The sequence below is a fragment of the Grammomys surdaster genome, unplaced genomic scaffold (genome assembly GCF_004785775.1).
Source record: "Grammomys surdaster isolate TR1022 unplaced genomic scaffold, NIH_TR_1.0 126546, whole genome shotgun sequence".
NCBI lineage: Eukaryota > Metazoa > Chordata > Mammalia > Rodentia > Muridae > Grammomys > Grammomys surdaster.
This window is the reverse complement of record NW_021621338.1, coordinates 13188699-13207468: the sequence shown is the minus strand read 5'-3', so window position 1 is coordinate 13207468 and position 18770 is coordinate 13188699. Positions and strand designations below refer to the sequence as shown.

Here is an 18770-nt window from a genome sequence, read left to right as displayed (position 1 = left end):
AGCCAGGTCATGGTGGTGTACACCTTTAATCCCAGCACTTGGGAGGCAGAGGCAGGCAGATCTCTGTTGAGTTCAAGGTCAGTCATGGTTTACAGAGTGAATTCCAAGACAGCCAGGGCTGCCTGAGTAACCCTAACTCAAAGAAGGAAAACAAAACAAAACAAAACAAAACAAACAAACAAACAAAAAGAAGAAGAGGAGGAGGAGGAAGAAGAGGAGGGAGGGAAGAGGAGAGGAGGGGAAGGGACGACAAGAAAAAATGCCAAACCAGTTTCACTTCCTCCTTCAGAGAAACGAAAGCTTGGGAGCTTAGGGAGATTCCACTAAGGACATCTACATGGGTCAGTGGTGAATAGGTTACCTCTGGCTGACAGCTGTCTTCAGAGGATACTGACTGATATGCACACTCCTACTTATACTGTATTCTTGTCTATGTGCTGTAGGACAGTGGTACCCTAGAGTTACACTATGCAGCAGCACAGCCTTGCCAAGAGGAGCTAGTCTCTAAATATCTGAAAAGGACAGGGATTGATAAAATAGTGCATCAGAAAGACATAAATCAATAGTTCTGCATGCAGGTTATTCTGTCCACTGGAGACACTTCTGGTTGTCACTAGTTGCCACTGAAATCTCACAGGAGACACCAAGATGTTGTAAAATACCTACAAATACTGGGCAGCCTGTTTCTTAGCAAAGAACTATACAAATAGCAATTGTGCTAAAGTCACCTGGGTATTGATATAAAACATATATGCACATACTATTTATACATTTATGACCATTAAAAGACAATGTTTACATGCCAGCAATACAAAGTGTTGCATTAGTACCACCAAACCCAAAGGAATTGGTGAGTCCAATACATCGGCCCTCAGTTTTCCATTCCTGTGCCTCCAGTGGAACATAATTGAGATCAAATTCTGGCTCTGTACAATTCAGGTTTAAAGTTGGTGGTAGTTTCTGATGGTAACAAGCCAATGCAGTAAAGGCTGCCTCAACCGCCCCTGCAGCCCCCAGAAGATGGCCAGTGGCTCCCTTTGTGGAGGATACAGCAAGGGTACAAGCGTGGTCCCTAAAGAGCCTCTTGATGGCTTTGTTCTCAGCAGCGTCACCCAGTGGCGTGGAGGTGGCATGTGCGTTGACATAGGATATCTGTTCAGGTGATACACCTGCATCTTTTACAGCAGCAGCCATGCATCTGATAAGAGAAGAAAATTATCAAATGAAGTTTGTTCACCTGAGTAGTTTGTGTAAAATAAGGTTTCCAGGTCCACTGGGTGAGCCCCTTCTGAGTGTTATATCAGAGACCCTATGATCCACAAAGCTAAAAGTAGCTAGTATTTGTCCATTTATAGGAAAGCTTGCTAAACTTCTGGCTGATTTAATTGGATAAAACATAATACAGTTTAAGCTTGGATAGTAATATATAATCAAGAACCTTTTTTTTTTTCAAAGTGTGGTCTTTAGACTGGAGCTAGTTAGAAACGTAGACTCTTAAGTGTCAATCTAGACCTGCAGTCAGAACTGGCATGTTAGCAAGACCCCTGGATGATTCGGGGCCAAGAAATGCAGCTTTGAAAAGATCAGAATTCACTTAGAAACATCTAGCAGGTCTGCCTCTATTCTCCAGGTCTGATAAATGTTCAGAGGGTGGCTGAGGAAGGGAGCACACTCATGATTACCACACAGAAGGTGGGGCATAGGAAGCTAGCAAAGACACAACTCTACTGGCTTTAACTAAAGTCCATTGAATTTTTGTTTAAAGATTTTCAAATGTTTTCAATCATTTCAAGCAAGGAATTAAAAAAACACCAACTTTGGTCTAAGATAGAAGAATATATACTATACACCAAGATCAGGAATTTTTTTTTTAATTTGAAGTTCCAATAGTGCCTTAATACAGTATCTTAAAAGGAAAAAATATTTTGAACAGAACAACCAGTCTTTACCTTAAAGCACCTTCTCCTTCAGGATCCGGGGCAGTTATGTGACCAGCATCACCTGAGAGTCCATAACCCAGAACTTCAGCATAGATCCGGGCACCTCTCTGAACAGCATGCTCATGTTCTTCCAGCACCAGCACAGCAGCTCCCTCACCCATGACAAAACCATCTCTCTCTGGATGAAATGGTCGGCAGGCCAGCTTAGGATCTGGGTTTGTGCTCAGAGCCCGGGCTCTGGAAAACCCAGCGAGAGATAATGGACTAATGCAAGAGTCTGTGCCCCCAGCCACCATCACATCTGCATCGCCATGGGCTATAAATCTAAAGGAGTCTCCCACAGCATGTGCACCAGTGGTGCAGGCTGTGGACACTGAGTGATTGGGGCCCTTGAGTTTGTATCGAATGCTGACCTGGCCTGCAGCCATATTGATCAGAATCTTAGGGACAAAGAATGGGCTGACTTTATTATAACCTTTGGTCTGAAACATCAAAGCAGTTTCAGAAACAGCTTCAAGAGGAACCATGCCCATGCCAATGGCAACGCCAGTAGCCACCTGATCTGCTTCTAGTTTCGGATGCCAGCCGGAGTCTTTCAGGGCTAACTCTGCTGCCCCGATGGCCATGATGGTGGGAGAGGACATGGACTTGGCATCTGATCTGGACACAAAGTTTTGTTCATTAAACTGACCTTCATCTGAACCTCTTGGTACGTAAGCAGCTACACTGCAAGGGATACTCTTGTACTCATCACCAACTACAGAAACAATTCCACTTTCTCCTCTGAGGAGCCGATCCCAAACAAGTTGAGTCCCAACACCAAGTGGTGTCACTAGTCCAATGCCTGTGATGACAACTCGCCTTCGCAACATGGCTGCTGGCACAGTTCCATAATACTTGTGTTTGCTTGTTAACCAACAATATGACGCTGGATATGGATGGGAACGTGTGGCTTTTAGAATATGTTGCAAGCACTTTGGCAACATGGTTGGAACTCAGAAGATCAGAAACACATTCCTGGAACAAACCACAAGAGACAGCAAGTGTCGTTTAAACAACCAAAGGATCTTACACTCAGCCTAGGTGTGCTTGTGATCATGTGCTAAAAGTCACAGAGAAATGCAACCCAAGCTTGAACTTAACTTTTATTTCTAATCTATGAGGTTCCTCAGACTGTCAACTAGCTCACTGGGTTTTACAACGCCACCCCACCCTGCAGGGGGCATCCTTCTTCAGGCTCACCGAAGATTACTGTACAGTGTGGTATTTCTAAGATCAATGCACAGGAGGCCGCTTCGGGTCCATTCTGTGAACTGCACTTTTATCTACTTCCGTGTAAGGCAGCTAGCCTTTCCGGCGACCCCGCCACAGCCAATCGCTGCCGTGTAATGAAGGCCGGGTGTTACTTCCCGAGGTCAGCGTTAGGAGCTCTCAGGGCTCCACAGCCACGCCACGCCCTCCACCCCTACCCTACAACCCGGGTGCACTCGCCGCCAGAACGTACCGCAGCCTCTACCTGAAACAAATCTTTGCAGGTGCTCACCGAGTGCACATGCGCACACTCGCCCGCAGCGCAGCGTTTCCACCCGGAGACTGGCGTCTGGTGTCAGAGGTCAGACGCGTGGGGCAGGACTTCCGCTAGGTTCCGGGGTTGTGAGTACGCCGCTCTAGCTCCTGAACCTGTTTTGATTGTTTGGGAAGCCTCACCTTAGCACACAGCGATAATGCCCAGATACTCCGGTGTTGCCAGAGAAGGGTGGCTGTCATTTCCCAAGCACATTCCGGGGAGGACGTATAGCTGTAGCCTCGAAGTCACCCCTCCCTGGTATCTCTGTAGAAAGTACTCCTAGAACTCCTTAGAATGCCACTCACCATGAAACCGAGTCGTTTGGGGAAACGTCTAAATGCCACACAGACAATGGAAACAATACTATGGCTGAATATTTCGAAATGTGCAAAGACGTTGAGAATTTGTTAGGAAACATTTAGTTACAAAACAGAATATAGCGTCCACTTTTAAAGGTTTGCAAAGAAATTGGATAATGGTATTGCCTGTAATTTCAGCACTAGGGAGGCAGAGGATCAGTCCTCAGCTGTGTAGCAAGTGCAAAGCCAGCCTGGGTTACCAACCTGAAGACTTTTAAAACACAATCTAAAGTCAATAGTGATCTGCAGTGGTTATTGTAGCCTCGACTCCATTTTTCCTTACCCTTATTTACCACAGCAAACAACTACTTCTGTAAAAAATAAAACTTTCAATGGTTGACTCGTAACAGGAAGTGAACGGAATATGCCCAATATCTGAAGTGGAAATTTCTGAGCTTATGAAAAGTTTAACTTATTTGCTCAGAGATAACTGAATCTGTAATGGATAAGTAGCAACACAGCAAGGGGTTATTTATTAACTGTTCAAGTCTGTCCCACGTGTGAGCTTTGCTTTCTTCTTCAGATAAAGGATCAACTGTGCTATCTCCACCTGAATCTTGTAGTCATGTGTATATGCTTTCTTGTGGGTGATACCTCTTGAGGCCGTTGTTGCCATGTATGCTAGCTTTCTAACTGTAGAGAAGAATCTGAGGTAAGTTTAGCTATTTCCTCATTAGTCCTGGATATGATTTATTTGGAAGTCTACTTTGTCTAAAATGCTTAGGAAAACCCAACCTGTTCTTGATCCAGTGGCTCTCCACTTGCTTAGTATCATCTCCCTGCAGTGAAAATAGTGTTACTCCCTCCTTTACCTTTTGGCAATACTGCTCCAATTGCAGGCAGCCTCAGATCTCAAAAAAGTGCTGGGGTATGTAGACTATGGAAGGTTAGCTGAGAGGGGAACTCTGTCAATTCAGCCACGGAGAAGTCATGCCATTATCCATGCTGCAGTGAAACCTTCTGGTGGTGCAGATGCCTTGGGGTCTCCCACACTACTGTAAGCAACCCCTCACCCATGCCCTGAAGGTAAGCTGAATAAACCTTAGGTGTACTCTAAGTCAGACTTGGGGAATTTTGCTTTGTTTATTGTTGGTGCTTTATAAAGAGGCTGAGTGTTTACTTACATCTTCCCAGGGAAAGAGTTCTCAAAACAATGCACATACATAAAACAAGACTGTAATTAATTTATATTTCTATTTCTCTCTGTTATCATTTTACTTCAATCTGGAGAGGGGTAAAAAGTTTATAAAATCATAAGAGCTGTATGTGAATTAGTACTATATTGTTTGCTAAAATATGGTGTATTCATGAACACAAATCTTCAACTTGGTTCTGCTTATCATAGCCTTCTCTTAGAATTTCTCTGGTTCAGTGTTTTATTTCCAAATACAGTTCTCAGGTAAACTTTCTATCCAACAAGTTGAACTGTTTGTAATATTGTAACACAAAGGAGAGTGAGGTCACTGCTATCTCATTAAGTCACGAAATGATTCAAAGACGTGGACCTAGACTTCAATCTGTGAACTGAGTGAATGCATGTCTAGTAACTGGGTAGAAGCAGGCATTTCAACAGGCAGGAGTACATATGGACAAAACACTAGGCTTGATAGCCTAAATTCCATTCTACAAATCTCTCTTTCTGTGTGTGTCTGTGTGTTTGATTGCTTGCTTGCTTGTTTGTTTTTTGTGTTTTGCTTACTTTGGGTTTGAGTTTTTGTTGTTGTTTTGTTTGATTTGGTTTTGTTATTTCAAGACAGGGTTTTACTGTGTAGCCTTGGCTGTCCTGGAACTTACTCTGTAGACCAGGCTGGCCTCAATCTTACAGAGATCCATCTTCCCCTGCCTCCCAAGGGCTGGGACTAAAGGTGTATGTCACCACCACCACCACCACTCAGCCATTGAGGGATAGGGTCACAACCATTTCCAGAACTCTTAACAGTGGAAGGAAAAAGCCAACTCCCAGAAATTGTCCTCTGATCTCCAAATGCCATGACAAGGGCATGAATATGCATGTGCTACACACACACACACACAAACACACACACACTTAAAAATAAAAATGAGAGGTGGGAGAAGTGGCTCAGAGGCAAAGGGCTTATATTTCCAGAGGGTTAGTGTCTATAGTTGTGAGAACAGCCTGATGGCAGACAGCAAGCATGGTAGCTAGAGGAGGAAGCTGAAAGCTCACATTCTTTACCACGAGCAGGAAGCCAAGAGAGCAAACAGAAAGTTGTTTTCTCTACTACTTTCAGTGACGTACTTCTTCCAGCAAGACTGTACCACCTAAATGTCCCCAAACTGGACCACTGACTAGAGCCTGTGGGGAACATTTTTCATTCAAACTACCACATCCCACTCCCTTGCCATCATAGACTCCTGGCCATATAGTGTAAAATGAATTTAGTGAAACTTCAAAAGTCCCTGTAGGCTTTCACAGTCTTCACACTGTTTAAAAGCCCAAAGTCTCTTCTAAGATGCAAAGCATCTCAGAATGCTACCTTCTGTAAAGTCAAAAGGCAAATTACATATTTCCAATATATGACACAGATTACCATCCCAAAATGTCCAAGTGGGGCATAATAAGAACATACTGGACCACACTAGGACCAGAACCTAGCAGGACAAAACACCAAATCCTGTAGCTCCATGTTTTCTGTAAAGGGCTCCACCCCTAGAGCTTTCCAGTCAGTAGCCTCTCTGTCTCTCTCTCTCTCGGCCCCCCCCCCCCGTCTCTCTGCCCCCTCTCTCTCAAGCTGGTCCTACTCTCCCTATACAATCTTCCTTGGCAGATTTCTCATAGTGTTGACATCTTCAACATCTTGTGGTCTGCACTGGAGCCCAAGCTTTCCTTTCACAGCTCCACACAATGGTCTGTCACGACTCTTACTTTCTCATGATCTTCCAGGGAATTTCCTACTACATGTTGCCTGGCCTCAGAGGCTCTCAGAAGCCACAGAGGTAGGATCTGTGACCCCCTCATTCTTGTACCTTCAAGTCTAAAGCTGACACTGTGAGAACAACACAGCCAAGTGTGGCTGCCAGCTAGGAATGGGGTCACTTGGATCACATTAGCAGCAATACTTTTATTCAGTTACTTTCTGGGATCAGAAAATGCTTTAGGCTGTTGTACAAGCTGGAAGTTTTGCTGGGTGAGGTCTTGCCTAGATTGTACCCTTTTCCTTTGTTCCAGTACAGGGCAAACTTCTCAGCTGTGTGAAACTTCCTCTCTCCAGCACATGCCTCGGCTGTAATGTTAAGCTCCCTAGAGCTCCTTTTCTCTACAGACAGTACAATTTATCTTGTTTTCTAGCCCAAGTCTTCCAAAATACTTCCACAATATCATGCCCAAAAAACCACAAGTTTTTTCATCACAGCAGTATCCCATTCTCTTAGTATTAGTTTCTGTTGATGCTAAGATTTTCTATTGCTAAGATAAAACACCACAACCAAGGCAGCTTATAAAACTGTTTACATTGGCTTATGGTTCCAAAGGTTAGAGTCCATGATGACAGAACAGCATAGCAACAGGCATGGCACCCAGAGCAGGAAATTGAACACTCACATCCTTTACCACAAGCATGAGCGGAGGGAGTAACCCGGCAGGAGCATATAATCTCAAAACCTGCCTCCAGTGATGTACTTTTTCCAACAAGGCTGCATCACCAGGCCTGCCTGTACCTTTTACATACTGGGATTAAAAGGATCAGTCAGCACTCACAGCAAATAGCTGGGGACAGAGCACTTGAAATTGGGCCACAAACCTATTTATTACTTTGTTATGAGCCAGAAAAAAAAAACTGCTAGTAGTTAGCCACTGAAAAATTTAAGCAACAGCTAATAACATACTCTTTGTTGAACATAATATTCTCTCGTTTTAAGAGTTATTCTTTCACAGTCTCATAGATACACAATGTTCTTTGGCCACAGTCCATTATCTCTGTTCCATCACTTTTGCCCTCCCTTTTATCCACCTTTTCCCTCATTTCCCTCCTGGTTTCATGTCTTTGGTGGTGGTGTTAGTGATAGAGTTGTCTGTATATGTGTGTGTATATATTGTGTATGTTGACAGGGTCTGGTATAGCCCAGCCTGGCCTCAGCCTCACTATGAAACCAAGGTTAACCTTTACCTTTTGATCCTCCTGCCTCTACCTTCCAAGTTTAGGGATTTGCCAACACGTGTAGCTGAAAACAATATTCTTGAAGTTGGTCCACAAACCTAAATGCTAAAAATATAGGTATATTTGACAAATGAGTATTTAGAAGTTCTAGAAAAATTTCAGAAGAAATTGCCCAGAAACATTTAAAGGCAACAGATAATAAGCAACAGATAATACAGTGTCAAAAGAGGTCACATAAGTCAGTATCTTTACAACGCAAAGCCAAGAAATACCTGCTAGCCAAGTCTAGTGGTTCGTACAAGTAACTCCAGCTACTCAAGGAGAGTGGAGTATGGAAAACTCCAGGTCTGACTGAGAATCAAGGTCAAGTGCAACCTTAGTGACATTTCAACACTAAAAGCTAACAATCAAGCCAGGGGGTGGTGGATAAGCTTTTAATCCCAGTACTCAGGAGGCAAAGGTCAGCCAGATCTGAGTTCAAGGCCAGCCTGATCTACAACTTGAGTTCCAGTTTATCCAGAGCTATGCAGAGAAACCCTCTCTTGAAGAAGAAAACGAAGTAGTGAGGGCTGAGTATGTGGCTCAGCACTGGAGCCACTTCCCAGGGTTGATGCCAGTGACAAGAGTGTGGTGAGGCATCGGCAGGACTAAAGAGATTAGTGATTCATTTTCTAAGATAAATTAAGATACTGGTAAGCGATATGACAGTATGAGTCGAAAGATACAAAGTGTATATAAACTTTATTTTCTTGTTTGTTCCTCATTATATTCTATTATCTAATATGGGTTTTATGTGGGTGACCACAGGATAAACTGAGTCCCCAACGCATTAATAGGGTACAATATGCTGCTTAAAAATGCTCCTTACAGCAGAATCATACCTTGTGAGCAACGACTGAGGTGATGTTCATCAATAGAATTCGGAAAATACTCGAATCAGAAACCCAGCAGAGTTCTGACCTATGCTTCTGTTTTTGAAGCTGGACACCAGTAATCAAAGGGCAGGACAGCAGCGAATTCAAGAGTGAGCCAAGCCTAGGCCACAGACCATAGTCACTCCCCCTTTCCCCATAACCCCTCCCCCCCAAAAGACAAAACAAAAACTTGCTCTTTCTTCTGGAGTCTTTTCTTCCACAAACGATAATTATCTACCGTAAAAAGAAGGCTGTACAATTATCTGTGGGTTCCTACCCCACAAAAGCAGCCACCAAAACTCTCTCCTCCACTGGCAAGCCATACGACAACGTTCACAACCGGACTTTAGGCGGCTCGCCCCGCCCCTAGCCCCGCCCGGAAGGCCCCGCCCCTCGGCGCCTCGCCCCGCCCTCTGGCCTCAGGCCTCTGCGGCGGCCGAGGCGCTCCTCAGCGCCTGCTCAGTGCAGGTCGCGGTGCGCGAGGTGGCGAAGGCCGCGGCGCAGCCATGGCGTCGGCCACACTGGGCAGCTCGTCGAGCTCTGCGTCCCCGGCCGTGGCCGAGCTATGCCAGAACACCCCGGAGACCTTTCTGGAGGCCTCCAAGCTGCTGCTCACCTACGCCGACAACATCCTGAGGTGCAGCCGGGGCCCTGGAGCCTGAGGGCCGCAGGCGGGCGGGGCCGCCGGCACTCGGGCCTGAGGCGGGGCGGGCTGGGCGACGAGGGCTCGCTGGGGCTGTCACTGCCTTTGACAGCTGTGGTGTCCCATCTCGCTGCAGGATCCAGGCGCTGTGACTCAGCCCGAGTGCCGGTTAAATGTTCACGCCGAGTTTGATGGTTGACACATTTGTAGTTTAAGATACGAACTTTGTGTTAATTTCTGGCTTTTACTTCATTCAACCTGACGCCTTAAGAGTTTTGAAGGAAACCACGCAGGAGAAGTCATCTTGGTTCTGAGTGCAGCACTCTTCATAGCTGCTCCTCACAAGGCTGCAGTTGGAAGTTTGAGTCAGCACCCTCCCACAGCCCTTTAGGTCAAATGGAGAAGTTTGAGAAAGGTGTGCGGGAGAGGTATACAGTGGAGGCTAATTCAGTTAAGCTCCTGGGCGCTGGCTCTTACAAATACATTGACCCGAAGTCTGTAGGAATTCTTAGCTTCAAGGCTGTACAATTCCTGTGGCTCAGCTTTAAAGAATTAGTTGGGAGCGATATGTTTGAGACGTTGAGGTGTTTGTCTGAGGTGTTATACTGTACCCCAGACTGGCATGGAATTTGCTCTGTAGCCCAGAACTCATGCCAGCCTCACCTCGACCTACCAAAAGCTGAGATTTACAGGTGTGCGCCACCACAACCATAATTGTCCATTTAGGTAACATTAGTGATATTTAAAATAAACTGAAGAGAGAACATAATGTGATTCTATGCCAGATGTTATGCAGCGTTGGGCCTGCTCACAGCTACATAATTGTGACTTGTATGACGATCTCCTTCTTCCTTTATGACACCTCAGCTTAACCCTGCGATCTCACCACAGAGTCCACAGCTGACGTTTCCTACTGAATTCTTTAAGTCCTCCACCTCCCACTCTCTAAAATGTAAAGACATTTCGATTCTTTCAGTACACTGAAAGAAAAGATGCTAAGATCAGAGTACTTTGAAGGACAGCTTTGCATGCAGACAATTATTTGGGATCATAACCGTCATTATGAATGTTTACTAAACTTCAAAAGAAACTGAATCATTTTACAGCCTTTACTGTGGCTTACATTTCTGATCTTGAGTTTTTGTCTTATAAAGGAAATTAGGAGTTTATAACTGACGTGATTCGGGTTGATGTGAAAAAATTGCTCTTTTAGTTGGTTACAACAGTGGCTTCGTATTCTTAAGAATTCAAGATCTGGCTTGGTTGGGAGACGGTATCCTGTTTCTTCATGTCCAAATCCTGTGACTTCTTAACTCTTAACGAAAAGCTCAGTATGTCTTCCTGGTCCCTGGCCACACATTATAATTATACTTCTGTAATTTGAGTAGAGAAAATCAGATTTCTATTTGCATTGCTATCTTCATTTAAACCCACTAGTAGCAGAGTGGAAGCACTTTTGAAAGCACATTGTCCCACCATCTTGTCTGCCTCGGTCTCAGAACAGTTTATAGAATGGATGTGCAAATAAAAATTCATTAGCATGTTTTTAAACCAATACTTGTTACTGTAATCTACAGTGAAATAATACTCTTAAATTTCTGCTTGAATGTCTATTATATCCCCAACAGTAATAAATCTCAATAAGATACAGAAAGAAATGTGTGCTAATTTGTATGCAAAAGTGCCCTCCCATTTTAGATAAGATGAGCTTACTATTGACTTTATCAAAAGCAAAACAAAACATCTCTATATTAGTTTTCCTGACATCACAGGTGAGCTGTTTAACTAGTTTGATTCATGTACCAAAAGGGCCTAGAACTTGTTATATACCTAAGAATAATGTTGAACTTCTTATCCTCCTACCTACACCTCTAAATTACAGGTGTGGGCTACCACACTTGCTGCTATGAGCTGCCACAGATTGAGCCAGGGCTCCATGAATGGGAGGCAAGTACTCTACCATCTGAATGGATCCCCTGTCCCTAATTCATTCATTCTTTAGTATACATATTTGATATTCTACTGTTTGGTTTACAAAGCACACACAGTTGTTGGCTATTAACTTTACTGAGTGAAGAACCAAGAATCAAACATAGTTTCTTTGTTCAAATAATATAAATATATTTGGGAGAAGAAAGGTGTGAAAAACAGCTATAGTGTAACATCAACGAACAATTCCAAGATAGTGTCTCTGTATTTATACTCTTATGTTAGGAGATAGTGGGGAGACCCAACATGAGACATTTATGTGAAGAGATACACAAAGGAAGCTCACAGTTTCTGTAGTGAAGTTTCCTGAGGAGTAGCATTAGAAGAAACAGGCATTGATTGTGAAGCCATTGCATAATTGTAACCATAAATGCAATGGAATGGTGAAAGATAATTTTGAACAACAATGCAAGAAGTAATAGAAGGCAAAAACAATAGAACTTACTTCTAATTTTTAATGTACTTTGCCACTGACATGTAGAGAAATTGAGTGTAATTGAAGGTTGGTGAGTCTACTGGCATCTTGTGTTGTGGAATATGTTTATATATTTAGTCAACTGTTTCAAATGTTATCATAGACAATTTATATACTTTCCTAGTTTAAGTTTCCTTTCTTATAAAACGAAGAAAAATACTCTATTCTAGGATTACCACAACATAAATAAAGGACTTGACACATATTTAGCTACTACTGAGATGGTTGTTATTATTATTTCTGTTGAATTTGGTGAAAAATTTGGTGGAGTGTTTGACTAAGTTTGTTTTTTGAAATATCATGTGTCTGTAGTCCATTGTTTACTCTTCCTCTCCTTCCCTGTGAGCATCCCTTCTAGTGTACAAATCCCCACATTCAAGTAGTTTTGTTTTGTCTTGTGTCCTACAGTGGGGGTTTTGTTGTTGTTTGTATTTTTGTTTTGTTTTGGAGTTTGAGAATTGTTTTCTGTTATTGAAACAGTTCCGCCATTTGGCATGTTGGGATTATAGACATACACTACTATAAGTTGATAAGTATTCAGTGTTTGCTTGAAAGAACAGTGGATGCTAGAGGTGGAGCCAATAATAGTTCCTGTATCCTTCCTAAGGCAGAGACCCTGTTTCAGAAAAAGCGGGAGGGAGAGTATGACTTTCCTTACCTGATTGAAGTGCAAAAGCAAATATTATTTTTCTGAAAATTAAATAATTTGGTAGATAACTATGAGAATAAAATGACTAGAAAGACAAAAATATTTTCAGTTACAGTTTGAGCACAGTATAAGAAATTCTGCCTTCTCATGGTTCTATCCTTTTTATATCATGAAAAACTACACATTCAGAAAAATGTCCCAAGAAAAGATACAAAATAATTGCTAACAAGTGAAGTAAATATTACAACTTACAAGAATATTTAATAGATAACAGAGACAGGTTGGGGGGGAGAAGCATCAAAGCATGACAACAAAACACAAAAGTGTACAGAGAAATTTTGCTGAAGAATTAAGCAAAAATTCAGGTCAATGCCCAGGATACCATGGAAAGGCAGGGCTGACTTTGGGCTTAGTCTATGCTTGAACTCATGCAAGTCTGCTCAGCACTTTAAATTTAAAAATGGATTGAGCATTCATAGCTTATTCAAGTAACTAAGAGCTGAAACAAAAGAGAAGGATGTGGGAACTGGGTATGCCTGTCCTTGCTGGGCTCTGTTATGGCATGATAAAACCAGTAAGCAGTATGCAGTAGTTGTGTAGAGCTGGAAGAGCTGTGAGGGTGAGAACAGAACAGCAGTGTGCCACATGAGAAGTCATCTGTGGTTAGCATTGACACATGCTAGGCTCACTTTGTATTTTAGTTTTTGTTTGTTTAAATGGTGTGCCATGGAAAACAGGGATGTTGAACATTCTGTGGTGTATAGGGAGTCTCCCCTCAGGTATGGTCTAAATTTTTATGAGAGACAAGAATGAAAAAACCCTGCCCCTAATACATAGTAAATATAGACAGGGTAAACTTTCCCAAGCTCCCAGCAATCAATGCTTGTTTCTGAAATCATTTGTGAAAAGAATTTTTTTTTAATTTCCACTCCTTTGTGGACCTACAAATTTTATAGAACACAGTAAAAATCTCATAGTATTATCAAGTTATTATAAAAGTTATTGAAGACACTGTTTTGCAATTGTTGTGGAAGGGAGTTTGTAGACCAGCACTAATGTATGATAGTTAAGCAGTAATATTTAGAGCTTTGTCCCCGTATATTTGTGGTTTTGTTTTATTTTATTACCTTATTTCCTATACTAAAAACATATTTTGAAATGAGGTAGAAACTTATAGTAAAAACAGTCATTGGTACAGGAAGAAAAGGAAACCAAGTGATCATTAAGGCTCATCATGCTGGAAGCAAAGCTTTTTAGCTGTGTTTCAATTCACAGATGCTTCTTAATCACCATCCCTGTACCATGAGCACTATTATAGATGATGGGATCCCTTAGAACAAGCAGACAAAGTTTTCTACCCTCTGTCCAGGACCACTTTTAGAAACTTTAAAGACTCAAAAAATACTTAGCTGTAACAGCCACACATTTTCTATGGCAATCTTGATACTGTCATCCATGAAGTTGGAAGGTAGAAGTACTCAGTGGTGCTGAAGCATGAATCACTACATGTAAATGCTTGTCTGGACTGCTCACTCTACAGTTGGAATCCATACTGCCATATATAGGAGTCTTGCTGATAGAAAATGTGAAAGAAACATACATAAACTCTTAAAAAGATGAGCAGTGATATTAAATATTACCCATTATGTTATCTCTCTTTTTTAAAATCAGAAACCCCAGTGATGAAAAATACAGATCCATCCGTATTGGAAACACAGCCTTTTCTACTAGACTCTTGCCTGTCAGAGGAGCTGTTGAGTGTTTATTTGAAATGGGTTTTGAAGAGGTAAGTATGTGAAAGGGTCTCCTCCCCATACTTGATGTGCAAAGCAAACAACAGTGACAGTAAATAGTTGTTTGAATGACATTTTTTAAATTAATTGATCATTTTGGAAATGTGTAGAACTATTTGTTTTTTTTTGTCCCGTTAGACATTTTTAAAGTATAATGAAATCAGGATAAAATGTAATTTAAGTTTCTATAGATAGGAATTCTTAAAAGTCTCAATGTTTAGAGTAAAGAACATGAAACACAGCCCAAGGATCAAGTGTGGCTCCTTCAGCCTTCCAGCAGCATACTCGATTGATCTGTGGGTAAACATTGAATACTATGCTATCAGCAGTTTCTCCAGTTGGAAGTAGAAAAAGTAAAATACATAAAAGATAAGTCACTTGCCCTACAGAATGCTTTTTTCCTGCAAAAGTAATTTCAAGATGTTTTACCATTTTATTTTACAAGAAGAGTTTGGTGTTTCCATCCTCTCAAACCTTGTAGCAGAGTTTGTTATGATAATACAGTAAATGTCTTATTAAAGTTGTAAATTTTAGCCAGACATGCTGATATATCCTGTAGTCTTACCTTTTTGGGAAGTTGAGGCTGGAAGATCATGAGTTCAGGGCAGCCTGTTACATACTAAGACTCTGTCTCTGTAAGATAGACAGAAAGACTGAGGATTTTGAATCTTTTATGTCCCCCTATTTCTGGTTTATAGGATATTAAAAGAAGTTGAGCAGGAATACAGGTGCCATTTGTAGATGTTGTTAAAGAAATAGGATGTAGGGTTTTTTCCTGTCTACCCTTCCTAACCAAATTCCAATGCATGCCATGAGGCTATAACAGTGAAGTAAGTTAATATAATCCCATCTCACCCACAGCTTATGTTCTAATAGGTTAGAAAACAGGAAAGAGGCAACAAGGGTAAAGAAGACAAGACATGGTACTGCACTCACAGCCATTAGAGTTGCAGCCACTGTAGCAGTGAAGTGACCACAGAAGGCCTCTGAGGTGGTAAAGGGTAGGACCCGAGTGACAAGAAACCACTCAGGTACTTGAAACTCAGTTCATGCGTGGGGGAGGGGGATGGGCTTGTGCAAAGGACTTCTAGATGCAGTAGTTCTGTCATAGGAAATAGCTTTTAGGCTTAGACAGACCTGCCCATATCAGGTAAACACTTAGACTGTGATAGTTAATCTTTTTTTTTTCTTTTGGTTTTTCGAGACAGGGTCTCTCTGTGTAGTCCTGGCTGTGTGATAGTTAATCTTGATTATTGGTTGGATTAGATTGATTAAACACCTGGGAAATTGGTAAAAACGTACTTCTTATCTAAGAGATTATAGAGCAGGAGATCCATGACTAAATGAATGGTTTAATCCCTTGAAGGATTCGAACTTTGACTTGATTAATTAGTAGAACCCTGAAGATGTGGCCTCTGTGGAGGAAGTAGCTCTCTAGGGACATGTCTTTGGATACTATTTCTTACCCTGACCATTTCCTGTCTGCCTAGAGAGGCTGCCTCCTCCACATGGTCCCACCACCATGATAGGCCTGGCCATGGGCCCGGAAACATGTTGCCAAATGACTTGGGACTAAGCCTTCTGAACCTGAGCCAAAGTTAATCCTTCGTTGTTTAAATTGTTTACGTCAGATACTTTGTCAAAAACACAGGAAAAGGAACTAGTATTGATACAACTGGAAAGTTTAAAACAGGGAAGAAAAATTTCAAATATTATTTCAGTTATTGTAAAGAGAATATTCTGGATAACGTAGAGTGTAGGCAAGGGATGATACAGGGAAACGATTTTTGGCTTCTTATATTGGTTTAAGATGGCATGGCAGTGGTTATATAGATTTCTGGAGAGCCTTTGTCTGTTTGCTTCAGTGTTCCTAGCTCCTAGAATATTGCTATTCTAGGATAGCAATAGATAATAGGCCTTAAACAATTGCTGAACTAAGCACTGATGGCACAGAGACAAGATTTAAATCGATTCAGGAATTGTATGTGTGTGTGTGTATGCATGTGCAGAGAAATCAATCAGTCTTGATGAATTTAACATCTGTACAATAGGAAAGGAAGAAGTTGGAGACAGCTAGATTTAGATTTCAGACACTGAATAGATAGGAGTACCACTAATTGAGATTAAAAAATCTTGGAAAGTGGCAGTTTTTATGGAAGAAAGCACTGCCTGGCTTTTTGACAGTTTGGGCTACTTTACTATTAAATACTGTTTAAGTAAAAATATTACTTAGTGGAATAAAATGAGCCCAAACCTCAAATGAGACCTGGCCAGGATTGTAAAACATGGTATCATCTGATTGCAGGTTCCATATAAACATCTGAATATAGAGAATTTCAGACTATAGAGGGAGAAAAGCAAGAGCACTGCTGATTCTCTGCAAGGAGATGAAGACTTAAAACTCAACGGGAAAACTTAGTTGTCTGTGTTTAGAAGCTGTATCAGTTTCTCATTGTTGAAGTCATGGGGTCCAGGGGATCATACACGTCTTTCACCTAACAAGTATTTGTTTGCTAGAGTGTAACCCTCTGACCTAATTTGCCCAGAAAATGCCCCATTGTCAGGCATTCATCATGATTGGTTTCCTCCATGCTAGCTAAAAAACTATTCCAAGACTTGGAGTAGTATTTTATGTAAGTGGAGTTACAGTGTTCTGATAAAACAAAATTATATATTTTTTTGGCAGTCTTTAGACTTTACACTTCAAGACAGACCTGAAGTAACAGTTTCATCAGTGTAACTGAGCTCTGTGTTGGACTGACAGAGCTGAAAATGTATTGGGAGTTTTGGTAGGCCTTTAAGTTGAAAGATACATCTATCTAATATTTACCCTGAAATTTACCAGTGTATATTAAAATCCTGAAGATTTTGAGTGAGGTTGAGGAAGAATGGGATCCAGATTACTCTGTGACCCTGCAGTTTCGTGTAGCAGGGCAGTTCTCAGCTGGGAGCCACACTGTCTTCCCGCTGCATCCTCCCCCATGCATCAGTAGGAATGATGCAGGGCAGTTTTTCAGAACAATTTGGATTGCTTGGTTTTCTGAAACATATTACTGGCATTTAGTTGTCATGGGACAGATTTGCTAAACATTTTGCAGTGAGAATTGTCATGAAAAAAATGTTTTGATAAGCAGGCTTGTTGAATCTTAGAATCCTTAATTTCTCTAAATGTTCTTAGATTTATTATATTTAGCCTGTAATCTTGATCTTTCATGAAAATGTGATGCTATGTATTTTTAATATGAATGTGTTGGCCATAGGTACCATTTTTAGGATTGGTTAGAGGCAAAGGCAAGGCATGAGCCACACATCGGTCCTCTTGGGCTCTAAGGTATGGACTGCCATGCAGATCCAGATACCTAGGTTTTCCAGACTTAAATACACTCCAGTTCTAGTTTTGCAACAGAGCTCACCTTCAGATCCATTCCCCTATAAACCACCCCTGCTTTTTCATTGCTGCGTCAGTCACTAATATCAAGTCATCAGATGGCATCACTTGTGGGAGCCAATGGTACGTGTAAATGTGAAGCATTTTTCCTATTTTAAAGCTTCCATTTTAATTTCATTTGTTTGTTTGTTTGTTTACCGAGACAGTGTATTTCAGGCTGTTCTGAAGCTCATTGGAGCTCAGGCTATCCTGAGGTGCACTATGGAGTCCAGGCTGGCCTCAGACTTGTGCTTTTGCTGCTTTGGCTTCTTCAGTACTAGGGTTACAGACACATTTTTGTTTTTATTGACATATACTGTTTTGTACATTTTTGTGAGATAGTATGGGATCTGTGTATAATACATGTGGTAATGATCAAATCAAGGCATACTTGTGGGTTTTGTGTCAACTTGACATCAGAGAGGAAGCCTCAGTAGACGAAATGCCTCCATAAAGATCCAGCTGTAAGGTATTTTCTCAATTAGTGATCAATAAGGAAGGGCCCAGCCCATGGTGGGTGGTGTCATCCCTGGGCTGGTGGGCCTGGGTTCTATAAGAAAGCAGGTTGAGCAAGCCTGGGGAAGAAAGCCAGTAAGCGCCATCCCTCCATGGCCTCTGCATCAGCTTCTGCCACTAGGATCCTGCCCTGTGTGAGTTCCTGTCCTGATTTTCTTTGTTGATGAATAGCAATGTGGAAGTGTAAGCTGATTAAACCATTTCCTCCCTAACTTGCTTATTTGGTTCATAGAAACCCTAACTAAGACACAAAGTAATTGGCATGTCCACTATGGTGAGTACATTCAAAATCCTGTTTGCAGGTATAACTGCAGAATTGTAACAGTAATCACTCTGTTCTAATAAACTACACCAGAACTTACTATAACATTGTACCAGTT

The 18770-nt window shown here is 41.7% G+C and overlaps 2 protein-coding genes across 6 annotated transcripts in view; one reads left to right on the top strand and one right to left on the bottom strand.

The window, feature by feature from the left end:
* Positions 1-752: 752 nt before the first annotated feature.
* Oxsm (3-oxoacyl-ACP synthase, mitochondrial) lies at positions 753-9007 on the bottom strand. 3 transcript variants are annotated; one of them, XM_028760539.1, is made up of 4 exons: positions 8866-9007; positions 3457-3620; positions 1950-2957; positions 753-1198 (listed from the first exon to the last, which is right to left on the bottom strand). In XM_028760539.1, the coding sequence occupies exons 3-4, from the start codon at positions 2924-2926 to the stop codon at positions 796-798; spliced, it is 1380 nt and encodes a 459-aa protein (XP_028616372.1). In that variant the 5' UTR covers positions 2927-2957; positions 3457-3620; positions 8866-9007; the 3' UTR covers positions 753-795. The 3 variants fall into 3 exon arrangements, with proteins under 3 accessions (XP_028616372.1, XP_028616371.1, XP_028616373.1); XM_028760538.1 differs by lacking the exon at positions 8866-9007 and having other exon boundaries at positions 3445-3551; XM_028760540.1 differs by lacking the exons at positions 3457-3620; positions 8866-9007 and adding an exon at positions 3183-3282.
* The window catches only part of Ngly1 (N-glycanase 1), a 62981-nt gene continuing 48666 nt past the window's right edge, over positions 4456-18770 (top strand). The window contains exons 1-2 of one of the 3 annotated variants that reach the window (XM_028760536.1): positions 4456-4518; positions 14326-14440. In XM_028760536.1, the coding sequence (XP_028616369.1) occupies positions 4481-4518; positions 14326-14440 (153 nt within the window). In that variant the 5' untranslated portion in view covers positions 4456-4480. Of the gene's footprint in view, positions 4519-4736; positions 4893-9357; positions 9536-14325; positions 14441-18770 lie in introns of those variants that run through there. The other 2 variants (XM_028760537.1, XM_028760535.1) reach the window with 2 other exon arrangements.